Raw genomic sequence first — 24005 nt, forward strand, 5'->3', positions numbered from 1 at the left:
TCCCGCCCATATCAGGGCATGCTCCTGGTGCAGTGCACGTTGCCTGCACCTAATGAGGCCAGTGGCAGGACCAAGGTTAACCTGTCTGCTGGCCTCATCTGTTTATTACTGGTGAGTTTTGGGCACCACTCGAGGTTCCAGAGGCACATTCTCACCACTCTCTGGGTAAAGAAGTTTCATCTGAATTCCCTATTGGATTTATTAGTGACTATCATTTATAAGTGAATGTAGGTTTGGTGAAGTTGTGTTAAATTTTGCTAACGGGTACGAGTGAAAGCACTCATGGGCTGCCCTAAAGCTACTGAGTACTATTCCATTCCATTTATTATTGTTAGCCATTTCTTAAAAATTGTTTGCTTTCTTTCTTGAAAGCAATGATTAAGATAGAAGCAGCGTCTGTCTGTAGATTCTTTTTTTTTTTACCTGATTCTGAAGGATATTCAAACAAAAGACCTCAGTAAGCATATGGCTTACATATTTAATGTGATACCCGAGGGAGACGACTCAAGAGAATATTCTCTTACCAAGGGGTACAGGAAGACTAGACTGCTAGCATTTAGTGTGCCATTTGTCAGCACTTTGTTTTATTCTAAAGAAGCTGCTCTCTCTGTTGGAGAAAGGCTGTGATAACTATATAGAGAAAATAGATTCATATTTGCCAAAATGGGGAAAGAACATTTGTTCCAATTATTATTAAGAGCTTAAATGACATTCTGTCGTACTACCACATTACTCACCCTCTGTCATATGCTGCTTCTCTTCCAGGTAACAGCAGTCTGTTGGTGACACTACAGGGATTTAAAATGAGAAAAATGGAAAAAATAAACAAATGACTCCTGACTACTGTACAGGCTAACACTAAAAAAGATCTTTGCAGCTAAAAAGATGGGCTGATGTTAGTGTTACTACTAATGTCAAATGCAGAATAGAAGTAGAGTTTATCTGTCATCAGCAATGTAGGGACAGTACCACACCTGACAAAAAGAGGGTCAAATTCAATTTTGAAGCGAGCATTAAATGCGCAGTAATGAATTGATTGCTTGTTAAACACTCCGCCCAATTCACTACCGTGCATTTTGCACTCTCACCGAAGTTGAATTTCACCCCAAAAGGTGCTCACACTGACCTCCACTTTAACCTGGCCTAGAACAAGAAATAATCTCAGATGGAAGGGCCTGAAACCAACAAACAGTCTTCCAGGATTAACAAATGTTATTAGTTATTCAGGAAGAAATGACAAAAAGGCTCTTTACTTATCTGTATTCGTATCAGTTGGATTTTGATGCCCTCTGCTGGAATTCTGGTGCATAAATGTGGAACCTAGTACTGTAGTTTAGTTAAGATGATTCACATTTTTAGCAAAGTAATTGGCATATCAATATGAATTTGAACGTACCTGCTTCTTTCTTATCATAGTATTGATAGGTGCCGACATCTGTATCTGTCATACAATTAGGAAAAAGGAAATAAGTTTAAAAAACTGCCAAAACATTCTGGAATATAGTATAATTTTGATATTAAATATCAAGTGTCCAAGATGGTTTTGTTTGTATATAATAAAAGTAATATATATCTTTTAAAATGAGCTTCCAAAAACAGATAATTTCACAAGTAATGATAGCCTATTAATGTTAACTCTTTGAAAAGCCTATATAGGTCAAAACTTGAAAACTTAATACTAATGGGAATTTTGCAATAATCCAAATATATCCTCAGTTAAGTCCCTCCATAGGGCTAACTTTAAGCATCTAGTGTGTAGTATTCGGATTCATACAGACCCTGGGACACAATTTTGCTCAAATGACTAAATGTGCATTTCAATTAATGATTATATCTAAATTGTTAAAAATAGTCTGGAATTTATTGAAGTTATACAACACTTGGTAAATGGAACATTTCTTTAACTTTTTTTTTGCCCTCTTTTTCTGTTTTTACTTTTCATGGTTTTTCTTTACCTTTTTTGTCTGTGTTTCTTTTCCATGAAGGTTGAAATAATTTCCCACCCAGCCCCGCCTGATCATTATGTCATGCTGTAATTCTAGGTCAATAACCGAAGAAATGCTTCATGGAATTAAATTACGACTTACTAAAGTGAAAGATATATCAAAAGCAGCTTGTAGGTGAGCCATATTTGACTATAAGATCCAAGGTTTGATTCCTGGTCTGTGCTGAGTTAACTGATCTCAGCCGAAGTGGCAGAAGTGTATGGCAATTAACATCAGTGCCCTGAGTGGAGGAGGAAATCTGCCACTGTTTCTATTCATTACTATCCACGTAACTCCTACTGGCAACTGCATGTGGGGACAAGACTGGGTTCAACTACACGTCTTCACCGCTGAATACCCCGTTTGGCATCATGAAAAATGCCCATTTGGTTGAGGTACTGGATGGTGATTACTACCCTATGTGGGTCCATACCCTATCGCGAGTCATTGACTTCCAGGAGTCCTCCATGTTAAAAGAGAGAAAAGAGGAGAAAATTTGTAAACTAAATGTATATAGGGCCGGGTATTCCGATCCCTACAGGTGGGTACGCGCTGTGTACCCAACCGTAGGGACATCGGAAATGCCAGTTTCTACGCATGCGCTGGAAACTGGCATTTCCGATCTGTCAAGAAAGCTCTCGACAGATCCTCCAGCTGTCTGGGAGCAGGGCCTCTGCGGGCGGAGAGTTCCGCTTTTTGGAGACCCTCCGCCCGCAGAAAACACTTACAATTCTTGCGCCTGGTAAAAGCAGGTTACGCCTGCTTTTACCAGGATAAGAGTTGAAAAAAGTTTTTAAAAATTTTTTTCCCACTGATTTATCATTTAAAAATACTTTAAAAAAGGTAAGTTTATTTTTAGCCCCGTAAAAAGCGAATTATTTTTTTCAAAAATTTAAAGTTTTGCTTAAAATAGTTAATTTATTTGTACTTGCAAGTCATTTTAAAAATGTGATTTTTTAAAAATTTATTTAAAGTTTTACTATATTTTGGGGGTGATCTCCATTCATATATTTGACAGGTCTTCCTGTCAAATGTATGAAGGGAAATTCCCTTCTTAGATTGGCTCTCCATGATCCCAGGGTCGCTGCGAACTACCTGCGCCTCTGGGATACGTGGGCTCTGCACACTGGCAGTTTGAAGAGGCCCAGGAGCGGAACTGTGCACCTCCCGGGAGCCCTCAGGTAAGGGCACAGATTTTTCCAGATCACAGTCCTCTGCCCGCGCCTGCAATCGGAATATCTGGGCCATTATGTTGGATGTGGATTTTAAATGGTGTTAACAATCCAGAAAAAAATGATTTAAGATTTATCAAAGTTTCATACTTGCTTGTAGATATAGTAGTAAAGCTTTTCATTTAAACAGAATTGCCTAAATATCATTAAAGCATTTTGCAGACCCCGATTCACATTATGCCTATAGTGCAGAAGGCAATTCTGCTCACCGGTTGATTGGCTATAATTTATAACCCTCTAATAGTTCAACAAACACAAATCATCATTTAGATTCTTTAATGTTAATGTTAAAGTAGTGAAAATACAGATGTAAACTGATAGAGGTGTTCAAAATCATGAGGGATCTGGACAGAGTAGATAGAGAAAAAATTTATGCAGCAAATAGTTAGGATCTGGAATGTACTGTCTGAAAGGGTGGTGTAGGCAGACTCAATCACGGCTTTCAAAAAGGGAGTTGGATAAGTGCCTGAAAGAAAAAAAATTGCAGGGCTACGGGGAAAGGGCAGGGGAGTGGGACTAGCTGAGGTGCTCTTGCAAGGAGCCAGCACGGGTTCAATGGGCTGAATGGCCTTCTTCCGTGCTGTAACCATTCTATGAAACTGCATTAAGAAATGAAAGTTGCATCTGTATTTCCACTACTTTAATATTAGAATTTGACTTTTAAATGCTACCAGTGTATCAAAAGATAAATTCAATTTAAATGAACACATAATAGATAGCATAATTAATATTAACAGCAAGGCAAAAAAAACATATCACATAATACTAAAGAAAAATATATGTCTGGAAACTCCTAGATGCAAAAATGGAAGGAATAAAACCATTTAAATCAAAAGTTACAAGGACGAGGCAAAAGTTCAATTACCCCTGACTTGCAAGGTATTCTTCATCGACCACAGGTGCAGCTCGGTCAGACAGAAAGACATCTGATGGCAGATGGAGTTCAGCTCTGCCAAAGCAAGAAACAATCCAATGTGTGAAAATTAATTAGCCTCCATTAAGCATAAAACTGAAAGTCTCTGGAAGTGGAATTTCAAAATGGTCCCTCATTAACCATATTTTAAAATGAAAATGTGTCAATAATCTGGGGACCAGTACACATTAGCACATTTGCCTTCTTTCCCATTAGCTGACAAAAAGCAGGAAAAGAACAGCAGCTTCTTTTCTCCCAAAGGACTTGCTATTATGTAGCTGGGTCCACTGGTAAGCCCCAGAAGGCAGCACTGTTTGAGAAACCCATTAATCAATGGCTCAAATTCCATGTGCTATCTTTTGTAATACTTTGTATTTGGGAGAGACAGCAAGTTTGTAGATTTCACGGTTTAACCTCCTGTATAACGCAATAGCTATCCACAGGAAAATGTTCTTTAATCTTAATTCTGACATGCTCTATTAAATATTAATAGGTGGAAACTCATATGGAATATGAAATCTCAGCTATGTAGTTGAAATTCAACTTTGTGTATCGCTGGTGGAACAGTGCATTGGAGCAATAGAAAGTAGTTCTACAAAGTGGCAGTAAATGGGCTATATCTTCAATCCTCCAGCCACTAAGTTGCATTACTGTGGAGCAGAAACACCAGCATGGACCAGTAGGGCCAAATGGCCTGTTTCTGTGCTGTACATTCCATGTAATTCTATGTAATAAATGTTAGCCAGGACAACGGGAAAACTCTTCTGCTCTTTTCCAAATAGTGTTATGGGACCTTTTATGCCTACATGTTTAATATCCTCTGGTTAATACAATTACATAGAATTCCTTAGCGTGCTTTTTTTTATTGCACTGGTGAACCCATTTAAAATAAATGGGTTAGCGAGCATATTAATATAGCACACAACCCCCTAAAAATCTCACCTTCACAAAAATAGTTTGCATAGTAAACCATTTAGTGGAACCAATCCAGAACTAGAGTTGGATTCTTTTTTTTAAAGGAAGTTAAAATGCCATAAACATAAAAACACGTTGATTTTATAAATCTTCACTGTAAACTAAATAGTATTGATTTGATCTTCAAATGTTCCAAGCTGTAAATTTCAACTAATACATTTTAAATTGCTACATGATTTCTGAAAACATGATAATGAAAGCTATGTAAAATCCACATAAAATGAAAGGAAAGCAAATATGTTTTCCAACTTCCAGATGCACTTGGTTGAAAACTTTGAAGAAAAGAGTACCATAATCACCTATTTTCCTCTTTACTCCAATGTGAGCCGTGACAGTACTAGTGATCTATTCACTGTCAAAGCAAACATAGCAAAGGCAATCATGGACCCCCTTGATACTGACGCAGATGCTGGATAGTGATCGAAGAATGGGAGCCATGGTTAATTTTTCTGCTCCCAAGCCCATGGACACAGGCGTCAATTGTGAGTCCCCACCACGGTCATGAGATTACCCAACGTTGCACTAAATCACAATCAAACATGGGACCTTCCTTGCCTGTGTGGTCCATTATCACATCATGTGGCACACTTTACACATCTTCAGGCTCCATTATGCTGTCTTTTTCAGATGCATGTCACTTCCACGGTACAAAAACTACACCTCTGAGTTCACTTTGTGCCGTGCACTGAGATCATGTTGAGAAAAATTGCATTGTTTTTAAAAAAATGTTTGTTCACAGAAAGTATGATCACTTACCATAAAACTTATTGCATTGGTCACAACAGTGCAGAAACCACATTAGCCATTTTTACATTGGTTGGCAAAATCCACAAAATGACACTGGTGTACAAGTTGTACCTCCAAGTTTACAAAAACCGGTAGAAGGCAGCCCAAATATATCAAATTCTAATCAAATAGACTCAGAGGAAATGGTTTCTACAATTAAAATGGAGTCATCAGAAGTTAAAAATGTCCAAAATATAGCAAATTGAGTAGAAAAACAGAATGCTATAACTGATAGGAGGGAATCTTACAAATATAATACTGATATAAATACTGAGCACTGAGCAGTACATAAGCTGCACACAAACTGGGCATTGTTTCTCGAAACATTCGTTTATTTTGAAACACTTAAGAACATATCAACATTTGCAATTCAAGTCAAGCCTGCCCTGGATTTGCCCCACACAATTACTGAATGGAAAGCTGTTCCACTATGGCCCTAATTTGACATCCTCTTCCAGGCAGAAAGACTTTGATGTCAAGTTATTTTTTAATCAGAAAACAAAGATCCAGGATGATACCCTTTTATAACACTTAAGAAGATCAGGTCAGTTATCCCTACATCCTTTTAAAATTAACTTTTCAGAACTCTTAATTCTCATTTAAACCCTATTTTTTCCTGATACAATCAATGGCTTTCAAGTTTAATAATGACTGACAGGGATGATGTTATCAGGATTTGATTGCAATGACTTTCGTTGTATTTATGAAATGGGGAAGTAACTGAGAAGTGGAAACATAATGGATTATGTTGCAATGGTCCATTCTTTTGAACACAGTCAGTAACCCCCACCACCCCCAACACCGCAAAAAAACAGGTGCTTACTTTAGTTGTAGCTGTAGAATGTGCCATTACTGCCTCTGACTATATCTTGCAATCAGCTGACAGGAAGCATGACTGATGTGTGGACAGTCAGGTTCTACCAGTCATCCCCACCACCTAGAGACAGAACCCTTTGTTACCACACAGCCTGCTCAATAATTACCTGCAGGTTGTGGGGACCTACTGAACGTTTCCCCAACTGAGGCAAGCACATCCGAGAGAAGCAGCCCTGCTTCTCAAAATTATAACCATTTTGCTTTAAGGGGAGAAAGGGACATCATGCCATTTTTTTTCTCTAAAATCATTACAAAATATTTGTAATAGAAAAGTTATAAACAAGTCAATTTTTTGTCTCCGCATAAAATCCTATAATAATATACACACACGTGTGGCATTCAACAAGAAGGTCATAATGCTCATCAATGTGGTCATCAAATTCTTGACATTCAGATCAATATTTCCATGCTCATGGTTATCTTATAAGAATTTTGTTTGAAAGCTATACTGTCATGGAGACTTTTTTTATTGTAACCTTTCTACATGAACAATAAATACAAATAATATCAGCTCTTCAGGTTGGCATACTACAAGTCATAACGGTTACATTATTTGTAACTGATTATTACAAACAATGCTGCCATTGTGGCTTAGTGGGTAGCACACTCACCTCTGAGTCAGAAGGTTGTGGGTTCAAGTCCCACTCCAGGGACTTGAGCACATAAAATCTAGGCTGACACTCCAGTGCAGTGCTGAGGGAGTGCTGCACTGTTAGAGGTGCTGTCTTTCGGATGGGACGCTAAACCGAGGCCCCGTCTGCCCTCTCAGGTGGACGTAAAAGATCCCATGGTGTCCTGGCCAATATTTATCCCGCAATCAACATAACAAAAACAGATTATCTGGTCATTATCACATTGCTGTTTGTGGGAGCTTGCTGTGTACAAATTGGCTGTCGCGTTTCCCATATTACAAGTAACTACACTCCAAAAGTATTTCATTGGCTGTAAAGCACTTTGAGATGTCCGGTGGTCCTGAAAGGTGCTATATAAATGCAAGTCTTTCTTTCTAAGATTTAGAATTAGGTACAAGATTAAAGTGAGTGCATTGTTGGATTAATGAGGGAGTTCATTAATTCCAAAACTTTTCTAGGTAGAACCATTACTTCCATTTAGTTATAACAACAGGAAATGCTAGAAAAACTCAGCAGGCCAGGCAGCATCGGTGGAGAGAGAAAGAGAGTTAACGTTTCAGGTCGATGACCTTTCATCTGACGAAAGGTCATCGACCTGAAACGTTAACTCTCTTTCTCTCTCCACCGATGCTGCCTGGCCTGCTGAGTTTTTCCAGCGGTTCCTGTGGTTATTTCTGATTTCCAGCATCCGTAGTATTTTGCTATCCTACTTCCATTTAGTTTCTCACTTGGTGCTGTCCAGGTGCAGCATGAATAGACAATAGGGGAATATGTACACTCATGTCCTCAGCTGCAACAGCAAAGGCTGAACCATTTCACTAATAGTACCAAGAGAAAATAACCCTTAAACATAACCTAACTTTCATCGTGTTACGCCTACTACTGGTTCTCTCAGCCAACCACACTAAATCTCTATTTTTGGCCACCTTTATTGATATGGGTAGAATGAAATCTGGCAAATCTCTCCAGACATATACTTTGTGATGTCACAAACAAAATAATGACAATTATGGAATCTGGATTAAGACAGAAAGTAAAAAGTTAGACGATAAGATTAGTAAAACAGTAAATGTTTTCATTTGGTACAGAATAAAGGTGATGAGAATACCATGAACAATGGGAATATAAATGTTCGTGTATAACAAAAAGGAGAACATATCATAAACTGTTAACAAAAAAGATAAAATAAAGGAATAGTGTAAATTGCGGAAGAGTTTGGTTGTGTTACAGTAATCTGTATAAGATCACCCCAAGACACTTTTATGGAACTATTGTAAATGTTATCAGACTCCTGAAAATTTGGATAGGAGTCCTGAAGTCTGACAATTATCCATTCAAGGGAAATGCAATTAGTTTATTGTACACCTGAAACAACCTCTGTTCTCCTCAGAGAGAATGAATCCCCATCAGATTTTTTGACAAGCTGTCAACCACATGCAAGAAACCCCACACCCAACTTATTACTGCAATGTGCTTATTATCTTTCTTGGCATTTCATTTTAAAGTCATGTGCAAACTTGCTTACAGCTTACAAAAAATTAAATCCTACATACAAGTGTTCTCCCAATGTAGAAAAAAACAACAAACCTCTTAATAGAAGTTTAAGCAGGAATCTCTATCCCAGTCACCTAAATTTCCTTCTAATTCAATCACACCTCGGAGGCTAAACTGACATGAATTGCAACAGTTATACATTCCTTTCTGGTGCAAAAACACAAAAGGAAAAGCAGCCCAACCATGGCTAACAAAAGAAATTAAGGATAGTATTAGATCCAAAGAGGAGTCATATAAAGTTGCCAAAAAAAGTAGCAAGCCTGAGGATTGGGAGCAGTTTAGAATTCAGCAAAAAAAGGACCAAGAGATTGATTAAGAGGGGAAAAATATAGAGTATGAAAGTAAACTTGCAAGGAACATAAAAGTGGACTATAAAAGCTTCTGCAAGTATGTAAAAAGAAAAAGATTAGTGAAGACAAATGTAGGTCCCTTACAGTCAGAAACAGGAGAATTCATAATGGGGAACAAGGACATGGCAAGGCAATTAAACAAATACTTCGGTTCTGTCTTGGTAGAGGACACAAATAACTTCCCAGAAATGCTAGGGAGCCAAGGGTCTAGTGAGAAGGAGGAATAAAAGGAAATTAGTATTAGTAAAAAAATAATGCTGGAGAAACTAATGGGACTGAAAGCCGATAAATCCCCAGGGCCTGAATCTGTATCCCAGAGTAATAAAAGAGGTAGCCATGGAAATAGTGAATGCATTGGTTGTCATCTTCCAAAATTCTATAGATTATGGAACAGTTCCTGCAGATTGGAGGGTGGCAAATGTAACCCGACTATTTAAAAAAGGAGAGAGAAAACAGGGAACTACAGACCGGTTAAACTAACATCAGTAGTAGGGAAAATGCTAGAGTCTATTATAAAGGATGTGATAACAGGACACTTAGAAAATATCAGCAGGATTAGACAAAATCAACATGGATTTTTTTTTAAAATTCGTTTATGGGATCTGGGCATCACTGGCAAGGCCAGCATTTATTGCCCATCCCTAACTGCCCTGGAGAAGGTGGTGGTGAGCAGTCTTCTTGAACCGTTGCAGCCCGTGTGATGAAGCTACTCCCACAGTGCTGTTAAGTAGGGAGTTCCAGGATTTTGACCCAGCGACGATGAAGGATCGGCGATATACTCCGAAGTCAGGATGGTGTGCGACTTGGAGGGGAACTTGGAGGTGGTAGTGTTCCCATGTGCCTGCTGCCCTTGTCCTTCTAGGTGGAAGAGGTCGCGGGTTTGGGATGTGCTGCCGAAGAAGCCTTGGCGAGTTGCTGCAGTGCATCTTGTAGATGGTACACACTGCAGCCACGGTATGCCGGTGGTGGAGGGAATGAATGTTTAAGGTGGTGGATGGGGTGCCAATCAAGCTGGCTGCTTTGTCCTGGATGGTGTCGAGCTTCTTGAGTGTTGTTGGAGCTGCACTCATCCAAGCAAGTGGAGAGTATTCCATCACACTCCTTACTTGTGCCTTGTAGATGGTGGAAAGGCTTTGGGGAGTCAGGAGGAGAGACGCTCGCCGCAGAATACCTAGCCTCTGACCTGCTCTTGTTGCCACAGTATTTATGCGGCTGGTCCAGTTAAGTTTCTGGTTAATGGTGACCCTCAGGATGTTGATAGTGGGGGAATTCGGCTATGGTAATGCCATTGAATGTCAAGGGGAGGTGGTTAGACTCTTGCTTGTTGGAGATAGTCATTGCCTGGCACTTCTGTGGCGCGAATGTTACCTGCATCTTATCAGCCCAAGCCTGAACGTCGTCCAGGTCTTGCTGCATGTGGGCATGGACTGCTTCATTATCTGTGAAGTTGTGAATGGCGTTGAACACTGTGCAGTCATCAGCGAACATCCCCATTGCTGACCTCATGTTGGAGGGAAGATCGTCGATGAAGCAGCTGAAGATGGTTGGGCCTAAGACACTGCCTTGAGGAACTCCTACAGCGAAGTCCTGGGGCTGTGATGATTGACCTTCAACCACCACAACCATCATCCTTTGTGCTACATATGACTCCAGCCAGTGGAGCGTTTTCCCCCCGATTCTCATTGACTTCAGTTTTACGAGGGCTCCTTGATGCCAGACTCGGTCAAATGCTGCCTTGATGTCAAGGGCAGTCACTCTCACCTCACCTCTGGAATTCAGCTTCTTTGTCCATGTTTGGACCAAGGCTGTAATGAGGTCAGGAGCAGAGTGGTCTTGGCAGAACCCAAACTGGGCATCAGCGAGCAGGTTATTTGTGAGTAAGTGCTGCTTGATAGCACTGTCGATGACACCTTCCATCACTTTGTTGATTGAGAGTAGACTGATGGGGCGGTAATTGGCCGGGTTGGATTTGTCCTGCTTTTTGTGGACAGGACATACCTGGGCAGCTTTCCACATTGTCGGATAGATGCCAGTGTTGTAGCTGTACTGGAACAGCTTGGCTAGAGGCACGGTTAGTTCTGGAACACAAGTCTTCAGCACGATAGCCGGAATGTTGACGGAACCCAAGCCTTTGCTGTATCCAGTGCGCTCAGACGTTTCTTGATATCTTGAATCGAATTGGCTGAAGACTGGCTTCTGTGATGGTGGGGACCAGGCCGATATTGATCATCCACTCGGCACTTCTGGCTGAAGTTGGTTGCAAACGCTTCCAGTGCTACTCTCAGTGCTTCTTCCAAGTGGTGTTCAACATGGAGGAGTACTGATTCATCAGCTGAGGGAGGGCGGTAGGTGGTAATTAGCAGGAGGTTTCCTTGCCTATGCTTGACCTGAAGCCATGAGACTTGAGTCAATGTTGAGGACCACTCCTTCCCGACTGTATACCACTGTGCCACCAACCCTGGTGGGTCTGGACATACCCAGGGATGGTGATGGAGGAGTTCGGGACATTGGCTGAAAGGTATGATTCTGTGAGTATGACTATATCAGGCTGTTGCTTGACTAGTCTGTGGGACAGATCTCCAAATTTTGGCACGTCCCCAGATGTTGGGGAGGAAGACTTTGCAGAGTTGACTGGGCTGGGTGTGCCGTTGCCATGTCCGTAGCTGATGCCAGGTGGTCCGTCCGGTTTCATTCTTATTATTTTGTTTCATAGCGGTTAGTTACAACTGAGTGACTTGCTAGGCCATTTCAGAGGGCAGTTAAGAGTCAACCACATTGCTGCGGGTCTGGAGTCAAATATAGGCCAGACCAGGTAAGGACGGCAGATTTCCTTCCCTAAAAGACATTAGTGAACCAGATGGGTTTTTACGACAATCCGATAGTTTCATGGTCTCCATTACTGATGCTAACTTTTTATTCCAGATTTATTTAATTAACTGAATTTAAATTCCCCAGCTACTGTGGTGGGATTTGAACTCACGTCTCTGGATCATTAGTCCAGGCCTCTGGATTACTAGCCCAGTGACATTACCACTACGTTACCGTTCCCTGTAAACAGAAATCATGTTTGACAAACCTACTGGAGTTTTTTGAGGATGTAACTGGTAGAATAGATAAGGGAGAACCAGTGGATGTGGTGTATTTGGATTTTCAGAAGGCCTTTGATAAAGTCCCACATAATAGGTTAGTGTGCAAAATTAAAGCACATGGGATTGGGGGTAATATACTGGCATGGATTGAAAATTAGTTAACAGACAGGAAAGAGAGAGTAGGAATAAATGGGTCTTTTTCGAGGTGGCAGGCGGTGACTAGGGGGTACCCCAGGGATTTGTCAATGATTTTGATGAGGGAACCAAATGTAATATTTCCAAGTTTGCTGATGACATGAAACTAGGTGGGATTGTGAGTTGTGAGGAGGATGCAAAGAGGCTTCCAGGCAATTTAGACAAGTTGAGTGAGTGGGCAAATACATGGCAGATGCAGTATAATGTGGATAAATGTGAAGTTATCCACTTCAGTAGGAAAAACAGAAAGGCAGAGTATTATTTAAATGGTGATAAATTGGGAAATGTTGATGTACAAAGGAACCTGGGTGTCCTTGTACACCAGTCACCGAAAGGTTGTTGGCCTTCACTGCAAGAGGAGTTGAGTACAGGAGCAAGGATGTCTTACTACAGTTATACAGGGCTTGGTGAGACCACACCTGGAGTACTGTGTGCAGTTTTGGTCTCCTTTCCTAAGAAAGGATATACTTGCCATAGAGGGAGTGCAGCGAAGGTTCACCAGACTGATTCCTGGGATGGCAGGACTGTCGTATGAGGAGAGATTGGGTCGACTAGGCCTGTATTCATTAGAGTTTAGAAGAATGAGAGGGGATCTCATTGAAATGTATAAAATTCTGACAGGGCTAGACAGATTGGATGCAGGGAGGATGTTTCCCCTGGCTGGGGGGGTCTAGAACGAGGGGTCATAGTCTCAGGATATGGGGTAGGACATTTAGGATGGAGATGAGGAGAAATTTCTTCACTCAGAGGGTGGTGAACCTGTGGAATTCTCTACGATAGAAGGCTGTGGAGGCTAAGTTACTGAATATATTTAAGAAGGAGATAGATAGATTTCTAGACACAAAAGGCGTCAAGGGGTATGGGGAGAGAGCGGGAATATGGTATTGAGATAGAGGATCAGCCATGATCATATTGAATGGCGGAGCAGGCTTGAAGGGCCAAATGGCCTACTCCTGCTCCTATTTTTATACGTTCTATGACCTCGATGTAATAGTCATATGCCCTGGGTTTTAGCAGTGAAAAATTATTTAGTAGCATGAAAAGATACACTCTTTGTTGCAGTAACATTTAAATAAATACATAACTAGCTCGGTGGAGTGGCTTGAAACTGAGGAGTGGGGCCCAGAACTCCCCAAGACTGGGGAATGAGCTCTGGAGTGACCCAAGGCCAGCAAACACCCTACTACGTTATCTTTACATAGAAATTACAGCACAGAAACAGGCCATTCACTTCCTGTTTGGCCAGGGTTAGGGTTAGGCCTTTGTGCTCAGTTCAAATGGATTCAAGGCAATTTGAACGATACGGTTTCACACATCAAACCAATGTCTGGCAGCAGTCATCAAAGAGAATGGGACATTGGGCTGCGTAAAAAAGAGCAAGAAAGTAGATTAAGGAAGGTAATCCTTCTATTATGAACAGCATTGTTCTGGTCCCACCTAGAGTAGTGTGTATAGATTTGGAACCAACACTAGAGAAAGGATGTGGCGGAGTTGAAAAATGTACAAAACGTCACTAAGGTGATAAAGGGGGCTGGAGAATAAAACATGTGGGGACAGACTCAAGGATCTGGAAGTCTTCTCAATGGAAAAGAGAAGACTGTTAGGGATACGATTGAGGCATTTAAAATAATAAAGCAACAAGGGGAGATCAGTTTAAACTGCGAAGAGATCGTTTCAGGCGGGACGCAAGTAAGCATTACTGAGAGGGTGGTTGGTTACTGGAACAGATTACCAAAACAGATTGTAGCTTAGATATCATCAAGGCAAAATTAGACCAGTACCTTGAAGATAAATGCTGGTTAACGGAGCTGGATGAGATGGCCCTATGTCTCTTCCAGCCTTGAGATTTATAGGTGGGTGTCAGCAGGGGAACAGGGCCAAAGCCCAGAATAAAAGCCACAGTAACTGTCTCTTAGTCCGTCACTATTCCTAATTATGAACCCTTTTGGGTACAGCTTTAACAATGCTGGAAAGCTATAGCTCAAGTATTTTGGGGGAAATAAATCACATTAGGGTTGAAATGATGTTATTGTGCTTAACAAGCTTGTGTCAAGTTCCTCCGTCTGTTATAGTGAAACCGTTAAGCTGATTTCTACCCTGGTGATTATTATAGTTTTTGCAGGGCTTCAGAGTTGGCTTCACCTAAAGAACCAATCAGATTGCAGAAAACAGGGCTTCAGCTAATATAAAATATAAAATCAAAATTATAGTTTGAAGAAAATAGAAGGTTAAATGTGGGAGGGAGCGATTGCCAACATGGTGTGATCCTAGTCTTGACTATTGTCGAGCAGGTGCCAAGTAGAAGCAGCTCATTTCTGTTCGGGGAAAGGAAGAGAAAAATATTATTAATAATAAGTGGTCAACACTGGGCCAAATTCAGATGTAGTGGGTAGCCTGGGAGACACAGAGAAGGAGAAAATAAATAAAAGATGCACACAAGGAGGCACACCATATTGGAACACCAATACATAGTGGCATGCAGTAGAGGGACGTAGATTTGATTCCCATTCCCTGAGATCCCACTCTCAGCCATTCTACAACAGTAGAGCACGGAACCAAGTCATGTGCTTTCCCATAAGGAAGGAAGAGAATTTGGGAGGATAACAATTTGGAAGGATAGTCATCACTTAATTACTGTTGCATGTGTCCTAACATCTGGCTGAACAGCAACATCAGCAAGGGTCATGGCTCAGAGAAAAAAAAGAGGAAAATATAGCAATTCCATATCCTAAAAATTAAATTACACACAAAACTATCTACAGCTAAACCCTAAGGCTTCCATTAAAGTAGAAAAATGCACCTGCTGTGAAATTCTAGAATTCTGTACATAAATACACTAACAAAATGTCTAGTTATTGAAGGGTGTGCAAAGGAAGGCTGCTAAACTAATTCAAGAACTGAGGGAGAAAAGAGAGGCTGCTAAACTAATTCAGGAACTAAAGGAGCAGAATATGAGGAAAGATAAGCAACTCTGGAACTGTTCTCTTTTGGAAAGAAAAGACTTAAGAAAAATGTAAGATCAAGAGGAGATTGGAAAAAGTAGATTCTGATTAATTTTGTACATGGCAGAAAAATTTAAGAACTACTACTAACAGTAATACAGCACCTTCAACATAATGAATGATCCCAAAATGCTTCTTAGAGGCAGATATAGCTGGAGGCCAAGAAAGAGAGAAAGGATTAGGGCTGCTGTCTAAAATAAGATTGAAGAGGTAGGTTTAAAAGGAGATTCTTGAAGGAGGGGAAGGGAAGTAGCAAGATGGAATGAAAAGCCATTGCAAGAAAAGTGTTGGTTCCATTGGGAAAGGAAGTGGTGGAACCAAGACAGTGTCATAGAGTTCAATCACAGAGCAAGGGTTGGTGGAAAAAGATGAAGTGCTTTGCTGTGTGAACCACTGCACGGAGTCAAGGAGGATGAGGAAGGAAAGTGCATTCTGGTCACAGTCACAAAGGATGTCACTGGTGGTTTTGACGAGGACAGTTTCAGTGCTGTGGGCAGGGCAGCAACTGGGGAAGGTGGGACTTGTACAAGTCGGACAGGTTGCACCTGAACCAGAGCGGGATAAATATCTTTGCGGGGAGGTTTGCTAGCACTGTTCGGGGGGGTTTAAACTAAAATGGCAGGGGGTTGGGAACCTGAGCAGGGAGACAGAGGAAAGGGAAACAGGGATAAAAGCAAAAGATAGGAAGGAGAAAAACAAAAGTGTCAGTCAGAGAAATCAACGGTTTAAATCAAATGTGGCCACAGTAAATAATAATTCTAATAGGTCTAAGAGCGTTAAAAAAACAAGCCTGAAGGCTTTGTGTCTTAATGCGAGAGCATTTGTAATAAGGTGGACAAATTGGCTGCGCAAATAGAGGTAAACGAATATGATTTGGTTGGGATTACGGAAACGTGGCTCAAGGAAGGCCAAGACTGGGAACTCAGCATCCAGGAGTATTCGATATTCAGGAAAGATAGGCAAAAAGGAAAGGGAGGTGGGGTAGCATTACTGGTTAAAGAAGGGATTAATACAATTGTAATGAAGGATATTAGCTCTGATGATGTGGAATCTGTATGGGTAGAATTGAGAAATACTAAGGGGAAAAAAACATTAGTGGGAGTGGTATATAGACCTCCCAACAGTAAGGCGGAGGTTGGGGATGGCATGAAAAGGGAAATTAAAGAAGCGTGCAATAAGGGCACAGCAGTCATCATGGGTGACTTTAATCTACATATAGATTGGGCCAACCAAATTAGTAACAATACTGTGGAGGAGGAATTCCTGGAGTGTTTACGGGATGGTTTCCTGGACCAATATATGTCGAGGAACCAACCAGAGATCAGGCCATCTTAGACTGGGTATTATGTAACGAGAAAGGATTAATTAGCAATCTTGTTGTACGAGGCCCCTTGGGTCAGAGCGATCATAATTTGATCGAATTCTTCATTAAGATGGAGAATGAAGTAGTTGACTCAGAGACTAGGGTCCTCAATTTAAATAAAGGAAACTACGATGGTCTGAGGAGGAAGTTGGGTAGGATTGATTGGGGAATGTCACTCAAAGGGTTGACAGTGGATAGGCAATGGCAAACATTCAAAGACCGAATGGATGAGCTACAGAATTTGTTCATCCCAGTTTGGCATAAAAATAAAACAAAAAAGGTGACTCAACCGTGGCTAACAAGGGAAATTAGGGATAGCATAAGATCCAAGGAGACGACATATAAATTGGCCAGAAAAAGCAATAATCCTGAGGATTGGGAGCAGTTTAGGATTCAACAAAGGAGGACAAAGGGATTAATTAAGAAAGGGACAATAGAATATGAGAGTAAGCTTGCAGGGAACATAAAAACTGACTGTAAAAGCTTTTATAGATATATGAAGAGAAAAAGATTGGTGAAGTCAAGCGTAGGTCCCTTGCAGTCAGAATCAGGGGAATATATAATGGGAAACAAAGAAATGGCAGACCAACTAAATTCATACTTCGGTTCTGTCTTCACAAAGGAGGACACAAATAACCTCCCAGAGATGCCGGGGAACATAGGGTCTGATGAAAGGGTGGAACTGAAAGAAATCAGTATTTGTAGGGAAATGGTGTTAGGAAAATTGATGGGACTGAAGGCCGATAAATCCCCAGGGCCTGATAATCTACATCCCAGGGTACTTATGGAAGTGGCCCTAGAAATAGTAGATGCATTGCTGGTCATCTTCCAGAACTCGATAGACTCTGGAACAGTACCCATGGATTGGAGGGTAGCTAATGTTACCCCACTATTCAAAAAAGGTGGTAGAGAAAAAGCGGGGAATTATAGGCCGGTAAGCCTGACATCGGTAGTGGGGAAAATGCTAGAATCTATTATAAAAGATGTAATAGCAGAGCACTTGGTAAGCAGTGACAGGATCGGACAAAGTCAACATGGATTTACAAAAGGTAAATCATGCTTGACTAATCTACTGGAATTTTTTGAGGATGTAACTGGTAAAATAGATAAGGGAGAACCAGTGGATGTGGTGTATTTGGACTTTCAGAAGGCTTTCGATAAGGTCCCGCATAAGAGATTAGCGTGCAAAATTAAGGCACATGGGATTGGGGGCAAGATATTGACTTGGATAGAGAACTGGTTGGCGGACAGAAAGCAAAGAGTTGGAATAAACGGGTCTTTTTCCGAGTGGCAGGCAGTGACTAGTGGGGTACCGCAAGGATCGGTCCTAGGACCCCAGCTGTTCACAATATATATTAATGATCTGGACGAGGGAATTGGATGTAATATCTCCAAATTTGCAGACGACACAAGATTTGGACAGGTTGGGTGATTGGGCAGAAACATGGCAAATGCACTATAATGTGGATAAATGTGAGGTTATCCACTTTGGTGGCAAAAACAGGAAGGCAGATTATTATTTGAATGGCAATAGATTGGGAGAAGGGGAAGTGCAAAGAGACCTGGGTGTTCTTGTGCACCAGTCGCTGAAGGTAAGCATGCAGGTGCAGCAGGCGGTTAAGAAGGCAAATGGTATGTTGGCCTTCGTAGCAAGAGGGTTCGAGTACAGGAACAAGGATGTCTTGCTACAGTTGTACAGGGCCTTGGTGAGACCACATCTTGAGTATTGTGTGCAGTTTTGGTCGCCTTACCTGAGGAAGGATGTTCTTGCCATGGAAGGAGTGCAGCGAAGATTCACCAGGCTGATACCTGGGATGGCAGGAATGACGTATGAGGAGAGATTGTGTCGATTGGGCTTATACTCACTGGAGTTTAGAAGATTGAGAGGGGATCTCATCGAAACCTATGAAATTCTGTCAGGCATGGACAGACTAGATGCAGGAAGGATGTTTATGATGGCTGGGGAGTCCAGAACCAGGGGTCATAGTCTAAGGATAAGGGGTAAGCCATTTAGGACTGAAATGAGGAGGAATTTCTTCACCCAGAGAGTGGTGAACCTGTGGAATTCTCTGCCACAGAGGGCGGTGGAGGCCAGTTCATTAAATATATTCAAAAGAGTTGGATATATTTCTTAAGGCTAAAGGGATCAAGGGATATGGGGAGAAGGCAGGGACAGGGTACTGAATTTGGATGATCAGCCATGATCTCATTGAATGGCGGAGCAGGCTCGAAGGGCCGAATGGCCTACTCCTGCTCCTATCTTCTATGTTTCTATGGATTAAAGGGGTGCGCAAAAGGAGTGATGGGAGAGGTGGAGATGAGCTGGATGGTGACAACAGGTCCACAGATTTTAGAGGAAAGAGAGCTTGAAGGTAGGGTGGTACCTGGAGAAGACAGAGGGATCAAGAGTAGATTTTTTTGAGAAGCAATGCCAGCAATCTTGAAAGGTAGGCAATGGCATATTTATATATAACCTTTCACATCCTCAGGCCATCCTAAAGTGCCTCACAGTCAATTAATTACTTTTGAATTGCAGTCATTGTGGTTATGTAGGCAAATGCGCCAGCCAATTTGTGCAGAGCAGGGTCCCACAAATAGCAAATGAGATAAAGGACCAGTTAATCTGTTTTTCTGACTGAAGAGATGGAGACATTGATGACATAAGTGGCAGCCCTGTTCCTGGGACTAGGGACAGGGTCACTGGCAAGGCTTGGAAGCTAAGCAGAGCCAGGCCTGGTTAGTACCTGGTAGGGGTGACCATCAGGGAAGACCAGGTGCAGAAGGTCACGGAAGGAGCCCCGAGGAGGGGCGGTTGGTGAGAAGGTCACGGAAGGAGCCCCGGGAGGGGCGGCTGGTGAGCAGGCCCAGGCGTTGGGCTGAAGATTGTCGGACAGGAGGAATGGTGGAAATGGAATGGCGGCGCGCAAAGACGCAGCGGCTTTGCTTCTCCCAGGATGGTGCTATTTACGTTTAATGTTAATGTTATTTGTACTGGACTCATGGGAACTTGCAAGATCACATTTCGTTGTTCATGTACTTGTGCATTGTACAATGACAATAAAGTTGAATTATTATTATTAAAAAAGGTATTAAGAATCCTGAGCAAGAGAAAGCAAAGGCATTTGCCGCTGGCCCCAAAGAAAGCTGCCCACATGATCTCTGTGACAAGAAGTTTACCTTTTTCGACGTGCAAGTGATTTCAGTGCAGTATAGTGGGGATCCCCCAACGCAATCTGCTGTGACGTCAGCAAGCTGTCTAAGCAGCCAATCGCATTGCAGAATTCTCAGACAGGGAAGCAGGAAATGAGAAGCTGCTTTTATCCTGACTTTTAAAAATGTTAGAGAACAAAACAAAGATTGGGGCTCTCACATGGGGATGAGGTAGAACCTGAAGTATCATGAACAAACTTTTAAAATATTTTTTTTTTTTTTTTAAGTTTCTTAAAAATGGTAATTTATCATAATTAGAAATTTGACACTCCACAAAATTAAAATTAGTTTTTCAGGGTCATAACATTTGTTTAGCAGTCAATACGCTGTTAAAACCCCAGTTACACCTAATCCAACAAGGTTTAACATTTAATGGGGTATTTAATAGAGGTATTACTGCGGAAAGCCCAAGTTTTCGTCAATTTCACTAATTTTGCTGATTACACTGATTGCCGACAATGGTGGTGGTGGTGGGGGGCGGGGGAGGCCCACAGTGCAGCCAGTGTCAGAGCAGTGAATGACTGACCGCAACTTCAGGATTTCTGTCTTTAGATGCACATGCGCTACATCCTGAAGTTGCGGCCAGTTTCAAAGCGGTAATAACAGCGAACGCTGTTGGTTTGCCATTATTACCCAGCACAAATGGAGGCCATTTGGCGCTGGCTCTTTCAAAAGCAATTCAGTTAATCCCACTGCCCCGCTCTTACCCTATATCCCTGCAATTTTTTTCTCCTTCAAGTATTTATCCAATTCCCTTTGAAGGCTACTACTGAATCTGTATCCACCACCCTATCATTCCAAATCCTAACCGCTCATTGCGTTAAAAAGTTTTCCTCATATCACCTCTGGTTCTTTTGCCAATCACCTTAAATCTGTGCCCTCTGGTTATCAACCCTTCAGTCATTGGAAACTGTTTCTCCTTATTTACTATATCTAATTCCTTCATGATTTTAAACACCCCAGCATCAACACCTTGGGGGTGCACCATTGAGTGGGACTGGGAGAAGGTCAGAAGCTGGAGCGGAAGAGGGAGAGGAAGGGTAGGTGGAAGACACAGATGGTCTCAACTTTAAAGACAAAGATCTCATGAGCTCTTGGCATTGGAGGGGGTCCTGAGGAAAGGATATAAAAGGAGGTGGTCAGCTGTGCAGAAAATTGGAAAGCTCTTTCCAAGAGCTGGCACAGGCACGATGGGCTGAAAGGCCTCCTGTGCTGCATGATTCTATGATTTTAAGTTAGAGATTTTAACTGTTTATAAGCAAGTAGAGGCTGGGAAAAGGTCGGGGGGGGTGTAGTGTATGTACCTTTAAGGGGAGAACTACTTTTTACAGCTCCTGTATACTGTAGTACCGGCAGTGACCACACCTGTATATAAACCCTGAGTAGGGATCTGTACTGTTAGTTTTAGAGTAACCCTCATCCAGTAAACACCGTTGATTGTTCCTCTGCAGTCTCTGTCTATTTATTGAAGGACACCATACGTCAAGATTCACAGATTTAACATTGGCGACGAGTCGATTCGAACCTACCTGCAACTCTGCAGAAGAAAGCCGATTCCAGGGGCACGGGCGTCGACCATCCGGCGGAGACTCCAGCGAGACGGGCTGGCAGCAGGTACGGCGAAGACCCTTCCCGGACGGCAGCGGCTGGAGCTGACCGACGGCACAGGGGAAGGCCGAGCAGCGTCGACGGTGTAAGGGAGAGGGTAAAGCGCACAGGGCGCAGCCGGGGTTGAAGACCGAGCGGCGTCGACGGAAAAAAAGAGAGGGTAGAGCGCACGGGGCACAGCCGGGGTTCAGGACCAAGCGGCGTCAACGAGAGAGGCGCGCAGGAAAACGCGCAGAGCGCGGCCGGTGTTCAAGGGCTGAGCAGCGTCCGCGGGGGAAGAAAGGAAAGCGCGGGAGACACCATTTGAGCCGCAGCGAAGAAGGGAGAGCGCGGGAGACGCCATTTTTGAGCAGCAGCGGAGAAGAAGGGAGAGCGCGGGAGACGCCATTTTTGAGCCGCAGCGGAGAAGGAAAGCGCTGGAGACGCCATTTTGAGCCAGTCTAACCACACCCAGGGATGCCGAAGAGTGGCAGTGTCACAGCGTTCGACAATGAAGTCGAAGATTAGGCGACATATGTAGAACGCATAGAAGTGTACTGCAAGACGAATGAAGTGCCAAATGCCAGGAAAGCACTGGTATTGTTGAATTCCATGGGTGCAAAAACGTATGGCTTACTGCGAAACCTAGTAACCCCAGAGAAGCCAGTGGAAAAGGATTTTGAAAGCATAGTGGCAATCCTACAGGACCACTTAAACCCCACACTGCTGCTGATAGCAGAAAGATTTAAGTTTCACAAAAGGAACCAGCATAAAGACAAAAGTAATGCTGAGTATTTAACGGAACTGCGCAAGCTATCGAAACACTGCCAGTTTGGAACGGGGCTAGCAGATACTTTAAGGGACAAGTTTGTGTGTGGGCTTCAAAGTGAAGGAACCCAGAAACGGCTTCTATCAGAAAAGGATCTTACGCTAGACAAGGCTTTCAGCATGGCAGTATCACACGAAGCAGCCGCACGGGGCGCTGCAGAGATACAACAGAGACCGCAAGAATATGGCACAAATGAAATGTCATATGGAGCAGTGAAGTGTTATCGCTGCGGCAGAACAACACATGACCATAAGGATTGTTGGTTCAAGGACCAAGTGTGCAGACAGTGTGGAAAAGTAGGACACATAGCAAGAGTCTGCAGGTCGGGAAAGAAAACCAGCAGCAAGAAATCTCCACAGGAGAAGTACAAAAAGGTACATAAGGTGATGGAGAGGAGTTCAGACGAACAGAAAAGTGATACAGACTCCGGAAGCAAGGAGCTGGGTTGTCTGAAACTATAATAATAATAATAATAATTCAACTTTATTGTCATTGTACAAGTACATGAACAACGAAATGTGATCTTGCAAGCTCCCATGAGTCCAGTACAAATAACATTAACATTAAACGTAAATAGCACCGTCCTGGGAGAAGCAAAGCCGCTACATCTGTGCGCGCCGCCATTCCATTTCCACCATTCCTCCTGTCCGACAATCTTCAGCCCAACGCCCGGGCCTGCTCACCAGCTGCCCCTCCCGGGGCTCCTTCTGTGACCTTCTCACCAACCGCCCCTCCTCGGGGCTCCTTCCGTGACCTTCTGCACCTGGTCTTCGATCACCAAACTATCTGGGTCACGCTCAAGATAGATGGAGTCCAAGTGAAAATGGAATTGGACACAGGATCAGCCCTCACAGTCATAAACCGAAGGGACTACAAGCGGCTATTCTCACATATACCCTTGTGAGAGATACAGAGATTGTCTTGAAGACGTACACAGGGCAAAAAGTCTACCCCAAAGGAAAAATAAGGGTGAACGTTATACATAACGGCAAGGAAACACCAAAAATGGACCTATATGTATTGCCAGATGGAGGACCATCACTACTAGGACGTGAATGGATCCGGAAGATACAGCTAGATTGGCATTCCATACAAGCACTGACTGTAGATGCCAAAAAGGATGACGACGTCACACCTGGACAACTGTCAAAAATGTTAACTGATGCACAATAAGTGTTCCAGGAGGAACTCGGAACACTAAAAGGCATAACAGCGACGATCAAAATAGAGGAAAATGCAAGCCCAAAGTTTTTTAAGGCCAGACCGGTGCCTTATGTGATCCGCCCAGCCGTCGAAGCAGAGCTGGAAGGTTTGGAACGTTCTGGAGTACTGTCCAAAGTGGACTGAAGCGAGTGGGCTACACCCATCGTTCCTGTAATGAAGAGGTCGTTGAGTAATACGCCTGGGGAACCAAAGAAGGTTCGCAT

The 24005-nt window shown here is 42.5% G+C and overlaps 1 protein-coding gene across 2 annotated transcripts in view; it reads right to left on the reverse strand.

Moving 5' to 3' along the window:
- wdpcp (WD repeat containing planar cell polarity effector) overlaps positions 1-24005 on the reverse strand; it is a 322735-nt gene that overhangs the window by 253449 nt on the left and 45281 nt on the right. For both annotated transcript variants that reach the window (XM_085981577.1, XM_085981578.1), the window contains exons 2-4: positions 4083-4166; positions 1397-1441; positions 738-788 (exon numbers count right to left, since the gene is read on the reverse strand). In XM_085981577.1, the coding sequence (XP_085837703.1) occupies positions 738-788; positions 1397-1441; positions 4083-4143 (157 nt within the window). In that variant the 5' untranslated portion in view covers positions 4144-4166. The remainder of the gene's footprint in view (positions 1-737; positions 789-1396; positions 1442-4082; positions 4167-24005) is intronic.

This window comes from Somniosus microcephalus, chromosome 3 (genome assembly GCF_052327205.1).
Source record: "Somniosus microcephalus isolate GS21.2 chromosome 3, FLI_Smic_1.0, whole genome shotgun sequence".
NCBI lineage: Eukaryota > Metazoa > Chordata > Chondrichthyes > Squaliformes > Somniosidae > Somniosus > Somniosus microcephalus.